Source organism: Monodon monoceros, unplaced genomic scaffold (assembly GCF_005190385.1).
Source record: "Monodon monoceros isolate NGI ecotype Baffin Bay Population unplaced genomic scaffold, NGI_Narwhal_1 Super_Scaffold_22, whole genome shotgun sequence".
NCBI lineage: Eukaryota > Metazoa > Chordata > Mammalia > Artiodactyla > Monodontidae > Monodon > Monodon monoceros.
In genome coordinates this window covers 112417067-112439704 of record NW_021703779.1, presented here as the reverse complement: position 1 = coordinate 112439704, position 22638 = coordinate 112417067, and the positions used below count along the sequence as shown (strand labels likewise).

General features: G+C 37.0%; 1 protein-coding gene and 1 non-coding gene across 5 annotated transcripts in view; both read right to left on the bottom strand.

The window, feature by feature from the left end:
* The window catches only part of PHF6 (PHD finger protein 6), a 52556-nt gene extending 33135 nt beyond the window's left edge, over nt 1–19421 (bottom strand). For 2 of the 4 annotated variants that reach the window (XM_029240809.1, XM_029240810.1), the window contains exons 1-4: nt 19264–19417; nt 15154–15337; nt 1216–1349; nt 906–949 (exon numbers count right to left, since the gene is read on the bottom strand). In XM_029240809.1, coding sequence (XP_029096642.1) covers nt 906–949; nt 1216–1349; nt 15154–15291 — 316 coding nt within the window. In that variant the 5' untranslated portion in view covers nt 15292–15337; nt 19264–19417. Of the gene's footprint in view, nt 1–905; nt 950–1215; nt 1350–14815; nt 14918–15153; nt 15338–19263 lie in introns of all 4 variants that reach the window. The other 2 variants (XM_029240808.1, XM_029240807.1) reach the window with 2 other exon arrangements.
* LOC114906676 lies at nt 668–774 on the bottom strand. The gene has a single exon (XR_003796492.1). It is a non-coding gene; the product is annotated as a U6 spliceosomal RNA (small nuclear RNA).
* Nucleotides 19422–22638: the final 3217 nt, after the last annotated feature.

Genomic DNA, 22638 nt, shown 5'->3' with positions numbered 1-22638 from the left:
GCTAACTATACATGAACATGACTATCCTGGTTTTGTATAAATTTAAGTGGAAATAAACTATAAAACAATTTTAAAACTTTGTATTTTAAAAGTGATTACCTCTTATGAACATGTCTGTATTAAGAAAAAGAAGTACTACAATGTGAATAAAAATTTAACAGAAAGCCTGTTTATCACAAAATGCACTAGTATCCCCAGTTCACGTTTTCTTTATCTGACAGTAGCAAGGTTTCTAATTATTACCTTTACAATCTACTAACATACTTACCTGAACACAGAAATCTGTAACCACTAGCATCATTTCCCCCTAAAGATAAATACATTCTCAACATACTCTTCATAAGAATTTTGGGGTAAAAGTTTGCTTAAAAATTCAGATCTTTTTCACTATGTACATTAGTTTATCTGAATGCTTCTCTCTCTTTTTTCCCCCTCATAATGGTTCATTCATAACTTGAATAATTTTTATAGGGCTTAAACTTAAAAGCGAACAGAACGTGTTCTCTATACTTAAATATCTTAGTTATAAATCTTAATAATAGGAATAAAAAGGGAATTAATTTACAGATATAATAAAACTGCTCTCAAAAGGCTTTGAATCTCTGTAGGAACTGGGTTAAGCATTCTATTTCTTTTAATTGAAGTATAGATGATTTACAATGTTGTGAAAAATATGGAACGCTTCACGAATTTGCGTGTCATCCTTGCACAGGGGCCATGCTAATCTTCTCTGTATCGTTCCAATATTAGTATATGTGCTACTGAAGAAAGCACCCGAATGCTTTTAATTCTTCAAAATGTATTCAATATTGAGATATGTCTTGTGGTAAAAGTCAATATAGTATAATTCACTCATATTTTACTCAAATTTCCTCTTGAAATTGAAAAGTGGCTGAATAACGTACCTTCAGAGTTATGTGCGGTTTTCTTGTGTTTTCGGCAATAAACCCTACAAAAAATGAAGAAATTAAAAGTAAACAAACCAAATTCATTTTTCAAATTAAGAATGAGCAGTACACTTCACCCCATTCACAAGCTGGATTCCAAAAACCTTATCATTAAACTTTCTATGCCATTTCTCTAAGCATTAAATTCCCTACCAAGAACACCCTTTACGATGATGATGAAATGCTTTGAAATGGGAACAAATTTTTACAAAGGCCTAAAGAAAGTATGACTGTTTTAAAAAAACTAAAAGAGAAATTAAGTAATTACATGTAAATTCCTTGTGAAGGTTTCTCTCGTATCTGAGCTTTATCATGCAATGCACAGTGGTAGTGGTATGTCCTGTGACATGTTTTCACATCACAACCAATTGTAGCTCCAGGACAATGGCACAAAGAACACATCTACAGGAAAACAATAAAATAATATTATTAGTGTGTGATTTTGCTATGGCTATGAAATCAGGTTAGAGGCATATCAAATCTCTGTCAAGGAAAACAAATTGGTTATTGAAAAGTTCTGTAACTAATAATGCTACTTTTCTTGTTTTCTCACCTAGAAATAATTCAAATCAAATTCTACTGGGAGTATTTTTTCCCATGTTAAACTATGACAAAATTAATGGAATATTATTAATATCTATTGGTTCATTGTGGTTAAGAGAAAATCTGAAATGTTGCAAATCAGGAATGTAAGCTGTAGACCTTTTCACAATCCAGATCTTCCTGGAAATGAGTAACTGGAGAAAATAGCTCATTCCAGAAAAAATTTTCTTTCACATTTCCACTTATCAATGAGAATTTTTAGAAAAAAACTCACATACTATTTGGGAACCTGGTAAAATCAATTTCAAGTGAGGGAAGGAGAGAAGATAAAAGAATTAGGTAGATTTTCAAATACCTCGAGCCCTAAAAATATTCTGTGATGTCAAATTGATTGTGAAAACATGCTCATCTATTTTAATTTAATCTGTTACTTACCTCTCACATTATGAATTCAAGGAAGTAGATAAAACAGATTCTTTCAAGATATTTTAATATACCTTACCTTCTGACTTTATTGGATAATTCATACTGTTTAACTAGCTCATGTCTAAATTTAGAAACAAATTCTTTAAGAAAAGTACATAACAATGACTGTTAGTGGTTTTGATTAACATATCATAGCATACTGTACTGAGTGGACTTTTAATCAGGCTGTCTCCTAAGCTATAAATGCCATGCAAAAATAAAGTCACAGTAAGGTAAATCTTAAAATCTGTTCATTTGTTTCTTTGTTGCTAGATGCCTCATTTGGAACTGTTCTCGTTCCTCTTGATTAATTTTAACATAAAGAACGTCCTAATTTTTGCATTACTTGGCTCCTAAGCAATTTTAGTGTACCAAGAGGCTAATGTAAATTCTAATAAATTGCCTTACATTTCTCTAAGCAAGTCAAACACTCAACCTCTCATTCAAGCTATCATTTAAAAAAGACTCCTATGTAAGTCAGAAACAAACATTCTCAATACAGGTACTTCCCAGAAAACATGATGGCCAGTGCCCATTATTAATGCGAAAGAAATACACCACTTCCTTAAATAAATATAGAAACTTCAAAGCAATACTGTAAAAAGAAACACTGTGCCAAATTATCAAGCAGGGAAAGCTGTTAAATGCTTTTGGGTGGCTTATAAATTCTTGAGGAGGTGGAGCATTTGTACTACAACTTATTTATGAGGTTCTATTATTTTAGTAAATTATACTTCTAATCAAAAAAATCATAGACTTACAGAAATTGTGGAAAACACGAAAGAGCACAACGAAAATTAAAAGATCACTCATACTCACCAAGTGTAGACACCATTACAGTGTTGCTATGCTTACGTGAAAGTATTTTTCTATGTAATTTTGTACGTACTGTCACTTGGTTTTTAATTTAATAAATTTAACATTACCATTACTTCATTAAGAACTGTACTGCAAGTAGCTCATTTTGAAATTACATCGAAAATGTGTTTGCATGGGTACATTCTGAAAAAAATTATTGAGTTCAATGAGCAAGCAAAAATAAAAGGAGAGATACTGTTAAAAATCCTGTAGAGGCTCGGCACTGGCAAACACAGTGAGATGGGCACTCTCAGATACTGCTGGAAATTGGTATACTCTCTGGACAGCAACTTGCCTTATTTATCTTAGAACTTATTAAAAGTTTATACTCTCTGATCCAGTAATTTTCCTTGAATTAATCTAGTCTACAAAATAAATCATACTTAAACGATTTATATGCAATCATGTTCACTGCAGAGTTGGAATAGCCCAAAATGTAAAACCACCTGTGGAAAACAACCACTGAAAAATGTTTAAATAAATTACAGTACAACCATATGTAGGAATGTTCTTTACTCTTTTCAAAAACATTTTAATGGCATGGGAAAAGGTTTATGTATAACATTAAGTGAAAAAATAAAGCAGGATACAGAGTTAGGTATGCTAATTATGTTTACAACATATACTCTGAAAATAGGTGGAAGTAAACATAGCAAAATGCTGAGTGACTATCTGTGTGTGATTGGTTTTCTTCTTCATCATTTCATATATTTTCTGATTTTTCTACAAAGGAGAAATTACAAAAAATTATTTAAAAACCATTGGAAATACTCTAGCAAATGATTTCAATACCCATCTCTCAGTTTACTGAGAATAAGAAGGAAACCAAATGCCCAAAATATATCAAAATGTGTTTTGGCTGGTTATAAATTCAAATCTGCCCAAAGTATAACCAGTTAACTACAGCAACTCAGAACAAATAAAAATTTTTTAAGTGAGAAAAAGCTTATTCTCACTTTTATTTTGTCAGTTTATCTCAAGGAAGAAAAGAAAGAGGAAGATATCCCAATAAAAATGTTTTCAGAGAGTGGAAGATTCTTCTCAAGGCTAGGAGTAGGAATTTTTCTTAATTAGAATTCACAGGATCTATTTTATGCAGCATTCATACACAAGCAGGTATTTCTGCTTGTATATGAAATTCTGGCAAAGTACTAAGAAAATACCAAAAAAGTGTCCATAATAAAACTAAATATAAAATGTAAATCTGCTTGTGTACCTATGAATACAGAATGGGAACACTACTGTGTTCAAGACATCACTACTATATTGCAACACCTGAAATAATTCTTTTTACTTGAACGCCTATGGGACTTAAGATAGAGTATTCATTTTGGCTCTTACCATTTTACTTCCTTGTATGACTAATTTATCTTTATAAATGTATAGACTTTATCCATCAAGTGCTTCTAGAACGAGTTTTTTGGAAGACAAACACTGTGACTTACCATGTAGTACTCTTATAGAGAATGAGAAGGAAACCAAATGCCCAAAATATATCAAAACGTGTTTTGGCTGGTTATAAATTCAAATCTGCCCAAAGTATAACCAGTTAACTACAGAAACTCAGGTTACTTTGTTATTGAAGATTTTAATATCATATGGCATATTTTTTTCTCATTCACGTTTCTAATACCTGCAGACTTGACATAATTATCTTAAAATACATCTAAAAATATTTTAAAAGTCTGATTTGGAAAGGTGAAAATGCGAACAATCCAATTGAAGGGACACAGAATGAGGAGAGAGAATCAAGAAGAGATAAAAAGAAAATTAAAGAAGTTGAGAAAATAGATAGGTGGCTAGTATAATTTTCTTTAAAAAAAAGTATTATGGAAAATAAAACAAAGAGGACTTCTATCGAAAAAAAAGTAGAATAATAGGAAAACGGGCCCCCCCCCCGACACAGCAAGGCACCAGTTGGTTGGACCTGAGTGATGTTATCCTGTTTTCCTCTTTACACAAAACATTTATTTGCCCTCCAATCTGTCACAGGCCCTACTGGGCCCTCAGCAGAACGAGTGTCATGCTTGCACTGTAGCCAGGTTGCTCTCCATGTGGGCAAATCAAAGTTAATCTGACAGGAACACATTTCTCAAGGACAATGGCGGACTTCCTCCTCCCTGAAAAAAGGTCTGTCCCACATATCAAATATTCTGTTGAAGGCCAACTTCCTGTCTTCAATATAGGTATAAACGTCAATTCTCAGCTTATCCTGCCTATACCCTGATTTCAAGTTCTTTAAATAGAGGTGAAAATTTCTTTGTTGTTAATGATTTTTCTTTTACTTTTATTCCTCTATTCAGTTTGCTACCTAGTAGACCTAATAAATTTCAATAATCAATTACTTCTTCCAAAATGGGGAGATTAGAAAAAGAGACTCTTATAGATGTTTGCATATCATACTATCTTTTTAAAAAATGTTAATAAAAATTATATATATTTAGGATGTACACCATGTTTTAATATACATATACATAGTGAAATGATTACTAGAGTTGAGCTAATTAACATATCCATCTCTTCATATAATTGCCATTTTTTTAGTGCATGTGGTACAAGCACCAGAAATCCACTCTCAACAAATTTCCAGGATACCATAGGGTATTATTAACTACGGTCATCATGCTGTACAGGAGATCTCTAGACTTATTTATCCTACATAACTGCAACTTTGTACCTTTTGACAAACATCTCCCATTTCCCCCACCCCTCCTGCCCCTGGTAACCAGGGTTCTACTGTCTGTGAAGCTTTACTATGTTAAGATTAAGTTGTGCCACACAAGCAGAGTCTCAAGGAGCTGATCCACAGACGAAAGAGGAACTAAGTCACGCATGAGAGGAGACAAACGGAACTGAAAGGACTATGACTTAGCTAAAGTCCCGCAGAAGACAGAGGCTGGGACATACCTGCTCCTCAGTCAACTGAAATAGGCCAGGACTGAAATTCACTTTGCAAAAGGAAGAAGTCTTAAGTAATAAAAGGAAAAATACTGCTTTCTTAGTTGCTATGGGGGAAGCTCAGGGAAAACTCAACTAAGACCACAGACAGAGACAAGGCAAAACAAATGAGATTGCCAACTTCTAGGACAGGCAGAAAGAGAAGGCTCTTGGGGAAAAGCTCTAAGTCTTAACTTGCTCAGCTTAACTGCTGTATATCTACTATGCATGTCAGTAACTGACCACCAGTGTATAAATTCTCACAGCCAAGTACTTACTACTCTCAAGATACCTGCTGCAAGAAAACTGCTACAAATGTACAGAGAATGAAAGAGGTTTCAAAAAAAAAGTCTGTAGGAAAAAAAACAAAAGCAAAACAAAGAAAAATCAGAGGGACTTCCCTGGTGGTCCAGTGGTTAAGACTTCACCTTCCAATGCAGGGGGTGCGGATTCCATCCCCGGTTGGGGAGCTAAGATCCCACATGCCTCGGGGCCAAAAACATAAAACAGAAGCAATATTGTAGCAAATTCAACAGACTTTAAAAATGGTCCAGGTCAAAAAATCTTTTTAAAAAAAGCACTTGGGAGTTGGGAATAGGGTACCTAGGATATTTTCACAGGAGAAACGAGACAAAAATAAAGTGAGAGTAGTTCACCTTACACTGGTGTTTGTTATTCTGTGTTATTTTTAATAACAGAAAACACTACCTCCGGTTAAAACTAGAATGGAGGACAGTGCGGTTGGGGCAAGTTTTCAGAGCTGCCTAAAAAATGCTCCTAACTCCAGGTTCATTACTTTATATAGAGTAATACCTCACATATCCAACACAGTCAGAAAACAGAGTAACCTCTGAATTATCTGGTTAGCAGATGCTGTCCACTTGATTTGTTAAAAACCCCTAAAAAAAAATTACCACTGCCCGGAAAGGTGGAACATGAACTCATAACTGTTTCTGGTTTATCCTACAGCTACAATTAAAAAATATATATATACAGCATTTTGAAGGTTTCAAAAAATACAAACTTAATAAAATATTCTTAATAAGGGTTATATAATAAAATAATTAGGTCTAAGTAGAAAGCAAAAATGAAATCTGAAAGCTGTCAAAGTCACTGAAAAGTGACTTGATAGATTAGGACCTTAAATTCCAAGTGCTTCTAAAAAACAGGGCTACTGAAAAGCACTTGTTTTTTACTAAAGTAATAGATAATTCTAAGCAGTTACTGAATAAATAATTTCAGAAGTCTTTTGGAAATCAGAGGGCAAGTAAGCCTGTCAAGCTCTTACTTAACCTAGTCTCCTGACCTAGCTCTCAATATCACATACTCCAACTCCATCCAACTTTATGAATCATCATTATGAGGAATATAAAATTATCTTATCGGAGCTTTTGAAGTTTGTTTTATTCATCTGAAAGATTCAGAGTTTTTCTGAGCTCAGATCTTTTTGTTTAAGCTCTTCTAAGATGTAGGTCTTTCAGGCTGAGGGTACTCTAAAGTGCCACGCTGCTTACTATACTTAATCTGTGAAGAACACCAACTACAATCCATGCTCAAATAAGTACCAAGACATCCCCCCAAAACCAGACATAGATTATTTTATACTACTGGTTTGGGTTCTCTTCCATTAGCACAAATAAGTGAGAAGTGATTATATAATGACATAAATTTACAGTAGTCTCAATTACAAAGAAGTATCAATATTCAATGAAGGCAAAGGAAAAAAATTTGTGAATTTTTTAAAAATCAATTTATTCAGTAATAGTCAAAGACCTGATTTTCTCCATCATTAGATCTGAAGTTTCTCTTTGGCCTCACATTCATTCTCCTTAATCACCTCCAAAGTAAAACAAAGTTCATTTTATATAAACGACAGGTAAAGTATCTGCGCACATTTAAATTAATCTGCATGCCATAATGAGCTTTCAAAAAATTCACATTTATACGAATACATTCATGATGCATGTACACTTAGTTACACAGATGACAACGAAGCCAGTGAACAAATCTTCAGGAAAAAATTTACCTGTTTTCCCCCCAAAATACTGTAAGGCAAGGATCCTGCAAGCTCAATTCGGCCCATCACCTGTTTTCATAAATAAAGTTTTACTGACACACAGACATGTTCACTTCTTTGTGTATAGTCTGTGACCGCAACTGAAACAATATGGCTAGCAAAGCCTTAAATATTTATTATCTGATCCTTTACACAAAGTGTCCCAACCCCTGTCCTAAGGCAATGGTCCGTAACGGAGAATGTTCATCAAAAATCACTTGGGAATCTTTTTCAGAAAATACCTATCTGCAACCCACCCACACCCCTTTCTGGTTTAATAGTTGGTTAAATACCAGTGCTCTAAGGATTTGGTAGCACCATTAATTACCTGGCATCTTCTGCTTCTTTGTATGTAGTAAGCAGTGGTTGCGTTCTATACACTTTGGGTGCTCCATTTTACCCTTACGGAATGCCAAATAAGCCACACACACTCTACTTTAAATAGCACTGGCATTTAATATTCATTTAATACTTGTCAAAAGTACTTCCTCCTCCTTGAAACTCTTCCTCCTTTGAGTTCTACAGCATCATTTTCCCAGTGGAACACACTTCAAATGTCACTTTCTATGAAGTCTTTTGACTTCTCAGGTAAAATTAATTATGGTCCTCTCTCCCAGCTGCCCTGTGGCATTCTTTACATACTTCTAAGGCTAAAGTACATTTATTCATGATTGCATACAAAGTGTCTAGCATTGTGCTTGGTACAAAGTAGGCACCCAATTAAGTGTCTGATAAATGGACAGACAGATGATTTCTAGAATCTAGATGGAGGCCTTGACGAATACAATGCCTGAGGAAAACAACAAAAATTTAACACCCTACTGGTAGAGTGATGGTTGAAGAAACACGAAAACACCCTTGTTTGAGGCATACACAGCTCTCCACCATCCTGAACAAATAACCAACCTGATTTTTCCCTCTAGATTTCTCTCCTTCCTCTTCAAACTGCTAGAGCTGCAAACAACACTAAAACACCGATTAACCAAAACACAGGAATTTTATGCTTATACTATTACTTCCGTGGTCAATTTACACCTAGCCCATTATTTAAGCTTCACACTATCATCCAATTGAAGCCCTTCCCTCCTTCAAATTCAGCCAACAGTTAATGAGTGCCCACTTACTAGAGTATAACTGAGCACAAATGATACGCCAAGCATCATGCTAAATGTTTTCCATGCATTTCCCCCACTTAATCCTATGCTGGGCAAAGAAAATACAGTCTGCTCTCCCAGAGTTCACAACACAGTGGAGAAGAATGGCTTGCACACGTGTAACAAATACAATGCATATTGTTAAACTCTATGACAGAGGTGAAGGTTGAGTTAGACTCAAAAACAGACAGAAGTTCTGAGAGGCAGCTAGGAGATGAATAACATCTGTACATGCACAGATATGGGGACAAGCAGAGGATACTTGGGAAACCGAGAGGAGAGGGGATGACATTAGGAATGGAAAAAGTGGGTTAAGGTACGACTTCTGAAGGGCAGATATTATTTTGTAGGCAGTAAGGAATCAGTAAAGGTTTGGAGTCAGGAAGTGAGTGATACTAGGTTATAAAAGTAGAGATCAAGTAAATACCAGCAGTATGTTGGAAGGATGGGAAGAGAAAGACTGGATACAGGGTCGCAGTAAGAAAGACAAGAGGGCTGAGACATCCCAGAAATAGAATCGATGTGACTGATGTGGAAGAAGGAAGAACTGAAGGTAAATGATTCGGAAAGAGAATCTGGTTTCAGGGTAGGGAGATGATAAATACTGGTTGAGCTTAAGATGCCTGCAGGACATCTATGTACAGCAGACAAATATGCTGCCATTATTATACTTCATCCTCCACAATGACTACTGTGTATCACCTGTCTCCTGAAAAATCCTGCTTTACCCCTCCTATCTAAGTTGAAATTCCTGTCTAATGTTTGAAGACCCTGTAATCATCCCACCTTTCTCAATTCTAATCCATTACTGCCAGTCTCAATGACCCATTCTGTTATAGTTAACCTATTTCATGGACTCATCCTTTTTTTTTTTTAAACTTACCATCTCTAGGAAGTAGTCTTAACCACCTAAATTGTCAAGACCCCTCCCGCACAGAATAAAAAGGTATATCTATAAATTGTCATGTATGCAGATTCATGGCATGCCCAATATCTAGATCATGAACTCTCAAAATGAGACACCCTGTTTGGGGTGCCAAGCACTCTACTGGTACTGAGTAAATAAACTAAACACTATGTAAAATTTGTCTTTTTATTTTCAGAGGCTACAAAAAGTATCTTGAGGGCAATAGAGACTTGGCATATTCTTACACAGTATGTATGTAGGATTTTTGTCCCCAAAACAATGATATTAACAGAATATATTAATAGGAGTCTGATTATGTCCTAAATTCAGTACTATTTCCATCTTTATTAGAAAACTTCTAAGCTCTAATTATTACATTTTTTAAAATGTGATTTTTGGTTAGGTAGCTTAAAAGGCAGTCTAGTATAACCTAGAGAGTAAGAGTTCTGGCTTTGGAGATTAAGAGTTCTGGCTTTGGAGTTAACTGGCCCTGGATTCAAATTCCAGCTCTGCCACTTACTAGCTATATGACCATAGTCAGGTTACTTCTCTGAGCCTCAGTTTCCTAATCTGTGAAGTGAGAATGAATACCTTCCTATCTCACAATATGACTGTAAGGATTAAAAAGGTTCATGTATTTAAAGTACTTAGCCCAGCTCCTAGCACATATTAAGTGTTCAATAAATGTTAGCTATTTCTGCTACTGAAAAAAGCAGGAAAAATGTTCAAAGGATTTCTTAAGACATGTGAGTAAAATTAAGTTTGAAAAAGGGAAAGTTTAGGAATGACCTGAGGATAGTCATCAAGTTTATGAAGGACTTTTCATTTTTAATATAGAAAAAACCAAATATTTCCTTTAATGGAAAGAGGCAGACCTAGAATAAATGACTCTAACTTAAGTGAGATACTTGAGTTATACAGGAGGATGAATTTCGCAACTGTGAAGAGTGTTATATAATACTGGTCCTGTTTCAGGTTGCTTGGGTAGAATCACAATTTCTTGATATATTTAAAATAAGATAGACAAAAAAATCTATGTTACATGGCTTTTAGGTAATCTTGCCTAAGGGGAAGGAAAGTGAACTAAATGGCCTCTCAACTCCTTCTGTTCCTAGAGTCTGTGATATATGTGACATAGGTACCAATTTTAACAGTAACTATCTGATGTGGATACTCTTTTTCTTTTCTTTTCCTTTTTTTTTTTTTTTTTTGGTGGGATCTTAGTTCCCTGACCAGGGATCAAACCCTGGTCCCAGCAGTGAAAGTGCCGAGTCCTAACCACTGGACTGCCAGGGAATTCCCCCGATGTAGATACCCTTAATGGTCTCACCACCTAGTTTCATCCAGCAAGAGTACGTTCTTCAAATATACTCAAGTGTCTCCTTAAACAAAATGAAAACAGCAACGATAACTCATAATCTTACTTGGAAATTTGCATTTCTTGGCTAGATGGCTGGAGAATAAGCGTAGATGGTACAGATGTGGTGTCTCCACATATGAATTCAAGAGGAACTAGAAACCATTCTGGAAAAAAAAAATCTGTCTTAATTGCAAAAACAGAGTCTCAAATTATAAAAACCTTAGTAGGCTGGCAAATTCCTCCTGGTCCATCTTGGTGCTTAAAGGTGATGTAAAAGAGATGAATATGTTCGTGCGGAATGGCTTTCCTCCCTGATCCTTGTGGCTGACATGAAAATCTTGGAAAATGGCCTATGGCAGCAAGAACACACTTGCCACCCATACATACTTCCTGCTCTACTGTGAATTCCCATCCTCTCAAGACTCTGACCCATCTGGCCGCCTATATACTTTCACCTCAAACCCCAGACTCTTCTCTTTATACTTTTCTTTGGGGCAAGTGAGAACCTCTGGAGCCAGCACGAGATACAGACTGGAACCTGTCTTAAAAGCACCCATGGACCAGCACTCCTGTTTTTCATTATTTTCAACGGGAATTCATGACCCACTTTTCACCTAAAATCTAGATGAACAGGAGCCAGGGCAGACTCACAGGATAAAATGCCTTAAAAAGTCAATTATGGAAACTGATTATCTAGTTTACACGTAGCTTACCTACTTACATGAAACTCTTCACTTTTTTTCTCCCTTTCTATTTGATTTATGGCCCTTTTATTGCTTAGACAAATCTACAAAGGGAAAAGTAAATAAGAAAACCAAAATCTGGAATTTTGGTTACTTGATAGTACTTCACGTAAAAATGATGTAATGGAAGGGACAAAACTAAAGGTTAAAAGGCGACTTAAAAATTATTTCAAAATTAAACATACAAATGCTACTCCAGTCCTAGCCCCTATGTAAATTATTTAAATTCTGACATTTTAAGAGAAGGAAAGGGAGCAAAATTATATACCTGGCTCAAAAGTTCTCTCCTTCTGCCACTATTCCTCAATGCTGGATGCCCACAGCCTCAAAATGGCTACAAAACACCTTTCCTAAGGGAATTCCCTGGTGGTCCACTAGCTAAAACTCCATGCTTTCACTGCCAAGGGCGCAGGTTCAATCCCTGGTCGGGGAACTAAGATCCCACGAGTCATGCGGCACAGCCAAAAAAGAAAAGAAAAAAGAAAAAACCCACACCTTTCCTAAGGTAACTCTTTATATCTCTTATAGCACTCTTTAGTTATGCAACATCACTGTTTAGTAAGCAGTGATACAGCGTTATCCGTTTACTGTTGGTGACTTGTCCTAAGTTATATAATGTGTCAATCAATGGCAGTTATTTAAAAACAGGCCTCATGAATTCCCAGCCCAGCATCCTTTTCATTAGCCTACAACAATATTAGCAGGATCTTATTATTACTTACGAACAATAACTACAACAGGGGCTACCATTTATCAAGTCTTAACCATGTACCAGGTACCATGCTAAATCCTGTATCGTCTCTTTTTTGATTCTCACAATATCCCTGGAAGGCAAGTACTACCGTTATCTCCTTTTGGCAGGCGAAGAAAACATGATGTAGAGAAGTAAATCAACTTGCCCAGGGTCACCCAGCTAGTTAGTTACTAAAGCTTGTGGTCTTAACCTCCAATACTGTTCTACTCCCTAGATCAAGGAACAAGCTTAGTTATTTATAACTCACTACACTTGGGCAAAAAAATTAACTCCCTACACCATACCATTAAAAATTAATCAAAACCATTTATAATAGTGAAATCTGTACAAAGTTCTGATGCTTTCTGCACAAACAGGTACAAATAAATTAAATCTCCATTGAATTCAGCAATACTGCCAGATGTATGCTGCTGCTTCATATAAAACTAGGCACTGCATTTGTTAATAACAGTAACATCAGGGACCAAAACTGCTCCTGTTCTGACTAGAGAAGCCATGTCAAATAACAAAAATGCTAACAAGTCAGGATGTAGATGCATTTTCCAGGAATATTCATAATGCCAAGGAATAAATAATGGGGTGATAAGGGTTACAGTACAACTAGCTTCAAGTATATAGTATTCTTTCTTTGTACCCAAAGTTGTTTTTAAGGACTAGGAAATAAAAACATAACTGCTCTGGTTCTCAAAACTCAGCAAGCCACAGTAACATGAAGAAATCTAAAACCACCAAATTAAAAAAAAACGCATTTTTAAAAAAATGCAGCATTCTATTGCTATCTACAGTTTTGAGGGTGGGGAATATAAACATTTTCACAGTTAAGGTCTCACTACAACAAAAACTGTCTGACCTCTGAATTCCCATTTGTGCCAATACTGATTCTAGGGTTTGAGACTATTTATCCTTAAAACAAATCTCAAATGTTATCTTTGAACTTCTTCATATTGCTTTTCTTTTTCTTTTTTTAACTAATACTAGAAAACTGACTACTTTTCAAAATAGATTATTCCTGACATCAAAATGATAGCCCCCGGGCTTCCCTGGTGGCGCAGTGGTTGAGAGTCCGCCTGCCGATGCAGGGGACACGGGTTCATGCCCCGGTCCGGGAAGATCCCACATGCCGCGGAGCGGCTGGGCCCGTGAGCCATGGCCGCTGAGCCTGCGTGTCCGGAGCCTGTGCTCCGCAACGAGAGAGGCCACAACAGTGAGAGGCCCGCGTACCGCAAAAAAAAAAAAAAAAAGATAGCCCCCCCTTTCCCATTAGATTCTTTACGAAATATGAGATTACTTAGTGCCTAAGAACATAGATATATGTTCTGCCAAACCCATCTTTAAAATAATGAAACACTTGATAGTGTAGCTACTGAAGGTACATTTACAGATGTAATTTCAATAAAGAGTTCAGAGGAGAAAAATAACCAAATGAGAAGACACTGTCTCAATGTAAACCATAATGTATTAAATAGCAACAGAGACGACACTACCTCTCCAACAGAGCAATACAGTATCTTGCCAAACTGGTTACTTGGTAGTGAAGACAACTGTAGGAACATTACACTTAGCACAGCTTCAGAAAAACTGTAAGATTCACCAAAAGTTATCCAAAGTCAGAAATGCTGTGTTGTATAGCTGAACCATGGTAAAATACGTTGTGCAGCAACTACTAACATTTTCCTGTTGAAAGGGTTCTGTCATCTTCATTTGTAATGATCACAATTACTTTATTAAGGGGAAATGAAAACATTTCAGAATTTTAATTATCAAAATATACGTGAATGAAGACTTTAACACATGAAATATTCAAATTAAGCAAACTGCTTGTTTTGTAAGTCAACATGGCCTCCAAGAAGATTTTAATTCTTTTTGAAAAGAAAAAAAATGGATAATATACATATTGATTCACTCCTTTTTCACTGATTAACAAATAAGTTAAACCTAGCCTTGCAATTTGCTGATTTGGGGAAAAAAAATAAGACTGCAATTAAAAAAATTACACTCAGTTAATAACACGATACACTCTAAAATAAGCAATTTCCTCCTTAATGAGCTTAAAGTAAGTTTTATTCTCAAGAGGCAGAAATACCAACTTACCAGCTTCGTGCCTCTTTTAATTTCCTTTTGGACATCTTCAATAGAAAATCCACCAAGACTTTCGTTATCAGAGTGTGATGATACCAAAGCAGATGAAAAGAGCTATAAATTACATTTAAAAAAAATTAAGGTTCATATATAAAGAAATTACAGTGAAACAGTGAATAAGATGCTAAATTTAAAAGGAAATATTCAAGTAAAAATGGCATAGCATTAGGGAGAAACCATTTCTTAGTAGTTTAACTGGTTTTGCTGTTTTGTTTTGTTTAGTAATCAGGAATATTCATTATTAAGATTCTCATGGTTTCAGGTCTCTTGGTTGCTGCGGGCATACTTACCATGCACTTATGGTGTGCTGCCACCTTCTGGTTTTCAGATATTAGTAACTGTCCACATTCCTTGTCTCTATTTGACTTACAAAAGCCACATTTGCGCTGTCTTGTAGGCCCTTTTTTCTGTTCAACTGAGCTTGACATGATTTTTAAATTGCCTTTAGAATGCCACTTTATGTCTCAAGAAATGCTACAGAGAATAAGAAGGGCAACAAAATGGTTAATTTTGTTTTAAAAATCAGTTTACACAATAATATAAATTGCTTAATATTTGACCTAGGTCTTAATATATGCATTTAAAAATAGCTATTTAGTATAGACAAATTAATATTCAAACCTCTGTAATTTTAAAAAATGTACAGCATATGCATAAAGATAAGTTAATGAAGTACTGAGAAAAATCAAACTGCTCTCAAATTAAGGGACATGTGAAATAATTAGAACTATTTCTGCATGGATAAATAAAACACGAACAGTGTATGATATTAAAATAGTCATCTTCTGACATAATTAATGAAAAACATTTTTCATGTATAGCTAGCTAGGTGCCCCTTCAAGGAGACAAAGAATTATACATCTAAGAGCAGAGCAAAAACTAATAAGAGAACTACACAATATCCAGGGTGAACAGAATTCTATAACTGCACAACTCCTTGAAGCTCACATATTGATAATCCAACAAATGAGAAATTTACATAACCATGACTTTGGAACACTTATTTTTAAAAGTTGAATTATTTTCAAGTTTAAAAAAAATCATGTATACATCTTTATTAGTTTTTGCTATTGTATTCCTTTTGCAAGTAAGGAAAACATTCAGCTTTACACCAGTCTATTCAAAAACGTAGACTTTAGGAACCAATCATTTATAAAAACAACTGTATTATCTGACTCTGAGATTTACTCCAAAAATATGCTTATTAAAGTTACAAACTGACAGTCGTGTTCTAAATGTAGTAACTTTCATACCTTAATTAGTAATACTGTATAAAGAAAGGGAAATTTTTCTGAATGAGCCTTAAATTTAGTCAAATTATAACTATAGGTAGTATAGTCAAACAAAAAAAGGGAAGAAAAGCTCTAACATGGAAGGTTTCAGATTTAGATCATCAATCTCAACATGGATTCTTCAGAAGACTATAAACAAATGTAAAATCAGTTATTTGAATTGTGTAGGTTTCCCAAATCAACATAACTAAGCAGTTCAGGACCCAGGTTACCACAACACACATTACAGTCAATAAAATCTCAAATTTTTGTGTTAACATTTACTAAATTCTTTCCATTCCTCCATACATTTGAACATTTTCAAAATATGTTGAAAAAATGGACTAACACTACACTGTTTCTTTCTGAGAAGCACTTGCTCACCAACAAGAACAGGAGCAGTTGGAAGCCAGCAAGGTGGTAGCTGCAAACAATTCAGTGCTTTACAATGTAACAATGCAAATACTTAAAACTGAACACGAAGTCACAAAGAAACAGGTCTTCTCAGCAATTTACATCTAGGTTTTTCTCTTTAATGAAACTTCAAAGGCCCTGACAGTCTCTGCATTGATGGGTTTAACAAACTCTTAAGGCTATTTACAATTTTAAATACTTCACTCTTCCAAATGGCATCGGATACTTTACAACAGTACTGTATTCATAGCACTGGCTATAAACCGTGAAACTGATTGAAAACAGGCAGCAAATACTTTTAGGATTAAAGAAAAAAAAAAGAACATAACAGAGAAACAAAAGAAACAAAAGGGGAAGTGTGTTTGCATTTGCTCAGGCAAATATGTGTTCAGTTGCTTTATCAAGAATGTAGCTGCCAACATCTTTAGAATTAAATATGCAAAACATCAAAATTCATAAATAGCTCCAGAATTTGCTACTTGAGTTCTAAATTAGCTTTCTTTACTACCGTGCAATGAACAGTAAGCACTCTGAAAGCACTGTAATGTATTCAGCATTTCTCCTGGTCATCCTTGGCCAGCTGAAAGGATGGCACATTATGAATCCAATCTATACAGACGTCTTAATGTGTAATTTCTGTACAACCTTAGCATAAGCTATAAAAACAGCTTAAGACAAAGTAAATTCCTAGATTAGAACATCACTTTTTATTCTTAAAATTAATTCTGAAAATGGTGTCCCCAAAATTCTACCCATATTGAATCCTGCCTCTTTCCATTTATAAACAGATAAATTTCTCATCCTAATTTTGAGAACCTACTTTTCTAGGTATCAAAGACCCCAAAATCTAAAAGAGAAAAAAAGGTACACTTTATTTTGCATTCAAAAACACTCTAGTGTATTTTTCCTGTGATCAGTTTAAATATAATTTATAAAGTGAACAGAAACGCACATAAAAGTGCACCAAACCAATTAAAAACTTTCCCCAACGTGCAATGAGTAAATGGATTTTTCCACTAAAATTCAAATAATGCATCTGTGCATATCTTGCTAATTTTTTTTACAGCCTCCTTGTAAAACATGAAGTGGAGAACATCATGGAAACAATGACTCCTAGTAAAAATGTCTTTATCATAAAAATGCAGATTTTTATCTAATGCTGTCACATTTGTGGTCTCTACTTGAGGAGAATAAGGGCATTCCAAGGACCAATATTAAGGGGTTCATAATGATCCATACAGTATATGGCATTTTAATTTTAGTCTAAAAGGTTTTTCAGGGCATGCGGAGATCAAACTTTGATGCTTCCACCCAACAATGAAACCTTTTCCTTAAAAGAAACATAGCATTATGGATAATGTTATAAAGCAGAAATAAAGAGGCAAAGATAATAGCGTGAGAAACATAATTTAAATGTCCGAAAAAATATAAAAACCCGATTAGTTAGGCTGAAGCAATCAGTGCATTTCAGATTTTCCAAGATGCTTTAAAGCACCAAGGTGGAAATAACCTGAAACATCAAGGAGAGCATTCAAGAACCAACTCGAGAGCTCATTCAGTGTCTGATATCTGAAAGACCATTTTCACGGAAAAACAAAACAAAACAAAAACTGCAGTTCCGGAAGATCAAACAATTCCACACGCAAGGAAGTTGAAATATACAGATCAAAATATATAAACATGATCCAAGAAGCAGTATTTCTGTCAGGAAAGTTACACTGGAGAGAAATAAACGAATAAGAGATGAACCGGAAGGGCACCTGAATTTGGTTGCACGATATTATTACATGCTTCGCACTGCTTTTTGCGGGTATTCAAAAGGAAACTAAAGGAATTTTCCAGTTGTTTCAAACCCAAGGGTAGAGAATTTGAACTGTATGAATAAGACCTGATATTACGTAGTAAGCCGATAAAAAGAAAAGGTTTTTCGAAATTAAAGGATTTTTCAACTTCCACGCAGAATATCGAAACGAAGAAATTTCAAAAGAATGCCGTGTTGCTCGTCCATATAATAAAGGATGGTACACATAACGTACCGGAGCCTCTCCGTTATTTATTCCTCAATACACACTAGACTCCAAGATCTCCCTCTAATCAAGCGCTAGATAAACTCGCAAAACTATCTTCCAATAAAGCACTTTAGCAGGTTCCTTTCGGTCGTAAAGTCAGGGTCCCCTAATTGTCCTTTTCCAATCCTCCTGGATCCAGGAAAATATCACCCTACCACTTTCTTTAACCCTCCTCCCGCCAGGAGTTCGCCCTCTAATAGTCTTCGTTTCCTATCTCAGTTTCACCCCTAATTCCCCCCACCCCGGAGTTTTTCCTCATTCCGTATGGTTACCCTTCTTGCCATCCTAACAATTCTTCCTCTCACTCTTCCCAAACTGGGAGTCTCCCTCCTTCCCAAATATGTCCTAAGCGATGGCAAAGGCTAAAAATTCCCGGTATTTTGTCCTCCTTAAATGTTGCGCCCCCTCCCCCGAAGTCTAGGCTTAAACCTAACCTCTCCCTTGGCTCCTCCGAAGCACTTTTCTCAGCAGCCTCTCTGCCAAGCGCCTTCAATGAGCGGCGCTTCTGGGGTCCCTGACAATAAAGCGAGACCACCAAGAGTCCCCCTTAACAACGGGCAGGGGCGGCGGCCTGGCCACCGCCATCCTCCTTGTCTTCTCCCGCCGGGCAGAGAATGGGGGGCCCCAAGGTACCGTGGGGACTCACCGGCGGGGCCCAGAGGCGAACGGCAGGGGAGAAGCGCCAATGAGGGGAAAGAGAAAGAACTCGGTCTTGGTTCTCCGGCAGCGCCTGGGAGCAGGGTTCTGTCGCCGGAGGTTGTTTCCTTTCATTCGAGAACAGACGGGCTCGCGGAGCGCCCTTACGTCGCCCCCCTCGCACGCAACGACTCACATAGCGTTAATACGTCTCGAGCGCGCCGCGGGCCCTGATTGGCTGCAGCGAGGAGGCAGCTGAAGCCGTAGAGCCACAACGCATGTGCAGAAGCCACCCCCGGTACGGATCGGGGCGGCAGGCCCCGCCTCCTGCTCGCGCGCGTACCTTCTATTCTCCGGTCCGCCGCTCAGCCAAGTGTTTGGGGGCAGGATCCGAGGAGATAGAGAAAGAGATTCAAAGATATCGCTGTGGGTTGGGCGGAGAAGGGGCTGGGTTGGGACTAGAAACCGTTGGCCAGAGGCCCCGGGTAACCAGTTTTCAACAGTGATTCAAGTGGGTAGGCCTTATCCCTTGCACTTGTTCACCGAGGCCTTTTCATATCCATTATTTCATTGTACTCTCGTGGCATCCCTTTGAGGTCCCCCGTTCTCTCGTTTCACTGCCAGGAAAGACTGAGAAGCTCGTAGTGGAGTCAGTCTGCCTGGATTTCAATCTTTGGGCGAATAATTTTTCATCTCCGTGCCTTAAATTTGTGTCTTTAAAATGGGGATAAAAATAGTATCTCACGGGTTTATTTTGAGGAAGAAATGAGATAATGCCAGTAAACCGTGTATTAGCGTCCCTGGCGTATAACAGGCCCTGTATAAATTCTGAGATTTTTCATAATCAGAAAAGATAAGTGATTTTCTTCATATTTCACACAGGTAAACCTGACACCTAAACTGAGCGCTTTCCTCTGATGTATGAAGCCAGATTGTGTGGGTTTGAATCTCAGCTCCCCCACTTCTAGCTCTATGACCTTGAGCACGTTGCACATTACCTCTGTCCCTCAGTTTCAGCACATCCAAAATGGAGATCACAGTGGTGTCCATCTCATAGGATTGTTAAGAGAAATGAGTTAATATATGTAAATCACATAGAATAACGCTTGGGCACATAGTATGCCCTATGTAAGGGTCAGCTTTTGTTATTTTCTACTGGGCTCACAGACTGCTAGCCAGTGGTTTAAAAGAAAAGAAAAGAAGTTCCTAACAAACCAATGAAATTTTAAAGATGCCCTTCAAGTAGCTATTTTTCCTGTAAAAATAAAAGGGGGCGGGGGAAAGCAGTGGATTTTCATTGTTTTGATCCACTGCTGTTTCTATGCTACTTCATCATTCTTTTTATTTTTCACTGCAATGACAACATTAAATTGTAATCCTCAAGGGAACAGTAACCATGTTTGATGTAACCTTGTATCCCATACGAACAGGTACCTAATAAGGGTGGATAAAGCAGCACCCTTAGCCCTTTCACCCAGGCCCTGTACCCTTGAAAGGGAGTGGCTGGAAATTTACATAAGAAGATCCAGAATGTGTATTCCAAATATTCACAGTGTGTTTGAAAACAGGTCCTCCCCCCAGGCCCAGCATCATTTTCCACCAACTTTACACACTTACTGATGTCAGGATGAGACTGAAGATTGTGTAATTGACAAAATTTAGTGCCTGTGCAGTATGTCATCTTTTTAGATTTCTTCACATATCCCCATATTTTACTCTCTTTTATTCATTCTCTCATCCATGCATTCCTTCTAACAAAATTTGATTGAATAAACATCTGCACAGCTGCTAAGTTCCAAACACAAGAGAGACATAGATCAACTCAATCCCTGACCTTGAGCTCATGGTCTAAAAAGGGAGACAGACAAGCAAACAAACACAGCATGATGTGATAAATGCTATATTAGGTGTGTGCCTGGTACAGACATCCTCTATTATGTACAAAGCACTGTGCTAAGGTACAATGCAACAGTGAATAAGACACAGCCTTTGCCCTCAACTATTTACAGTCTAACAAGGAAAAGACAAATAGCTACTATAGAGGATGGACTGCAGCACGTGCATTTGCGGTGGAAAGGAAGTGCAGGGAGAGTTCAGGAGAGGAAGAGATCGGTGACTCCAGTTAGTTTCAGGTCCCAGGTCTGGTAGCCAGTTCCAGTTAGCATGACTGATAGATGCAGCCTGTTATTTCAAGGGCTACAGAAAGGAGTCAGATTGTGATAACGTGCTCTTAACAATGCCTGAGGATAGAGCACTGGATCTCTTCATCTCTTATTGATTCACCAGCACACTTCCACCAACACTCTTCCTTTTCCTTTCACTTTTTGCTTCAGGCCCTAGATGCTGCTTTTTTTTGTACCTCACTCTCAGCAAAGTCTTTAACTTCCTGACTTATTTAGAGTAGGGCCATCTGAGCTAAGCTACTTTATCTTGCACACCCATCCTCTCTGGCTTCCTTCAAGGTTCAGAGAGAGAATTGTCCTTTCTGCTTTTTAGATCTAAAGCTGTGGCTTTAATCACATCTTTTCTGTACTCTGGAGGAACTGATTCCCTACTTATTTTCCGCTCCAGCAGCATCAATTGCCCTGCTCTCATTTACCTTCAGTGCTAGACTCTACCTTCACTGCCAGACTGTGTTCTTTCCCTCCCATTGCTCTCCCATCACTCATTCGCCAGACATTTGCAGATATTTTCTGTATGCCAGGTATTATGCCAGACATTGGACATTTGAAAAGGAGTAAGACACAGCTCCTGCCTTCAAGGAATTCTCAGTCTAATGAGAAAGAAAAACAGGTATTTCTAATGAGAAAGAAAAACAGAATTTCAGTGCAATAGGTGAAATGCTATAATAGAATTACATACGGCAAAGTTTGGTGGACTCTGTCCAGTGGAGCAGGAAATACATCCCTGGGGAGGAAATGTTTTGAGTTGGGTCTTAAAAGACAGGTCCAGATCCAGAAAAATCTGGATCCCATCTTCACAACTTTTCTCCGTCTTCATTCTTGATGTCTCTGTTACATTTGACACTTTAGGCCATTTACTTGTTCTGAAACTTTCACCTTCCTTGTCTTGTAACATGGACTCTGACTCTGGCTCCCTGGCTGCTATTTCAGTCTCTTTTGTAGGTTTCCCTTCTTCTCTTTTTAAATGCAGGCTTCTCCCTAGACAGAGTCCTAGACCCCCACCCCCTTCCAGTCCAGCCAGTCTTAAACTTTGGAAGTTTGTTAAAAATGCAGATTCTTTGGCACCACCCCGGAGGATTCTGAAGGTTTGGGTCCAGGAATCTGCCTTCTTAAACTGCCCAGATGCCAATCTGTTGAGGACCACACATTAAGAAACTTCCCTCATTCCTTTTTTTGTAGAATTGATACAGTCTCTTGACTTT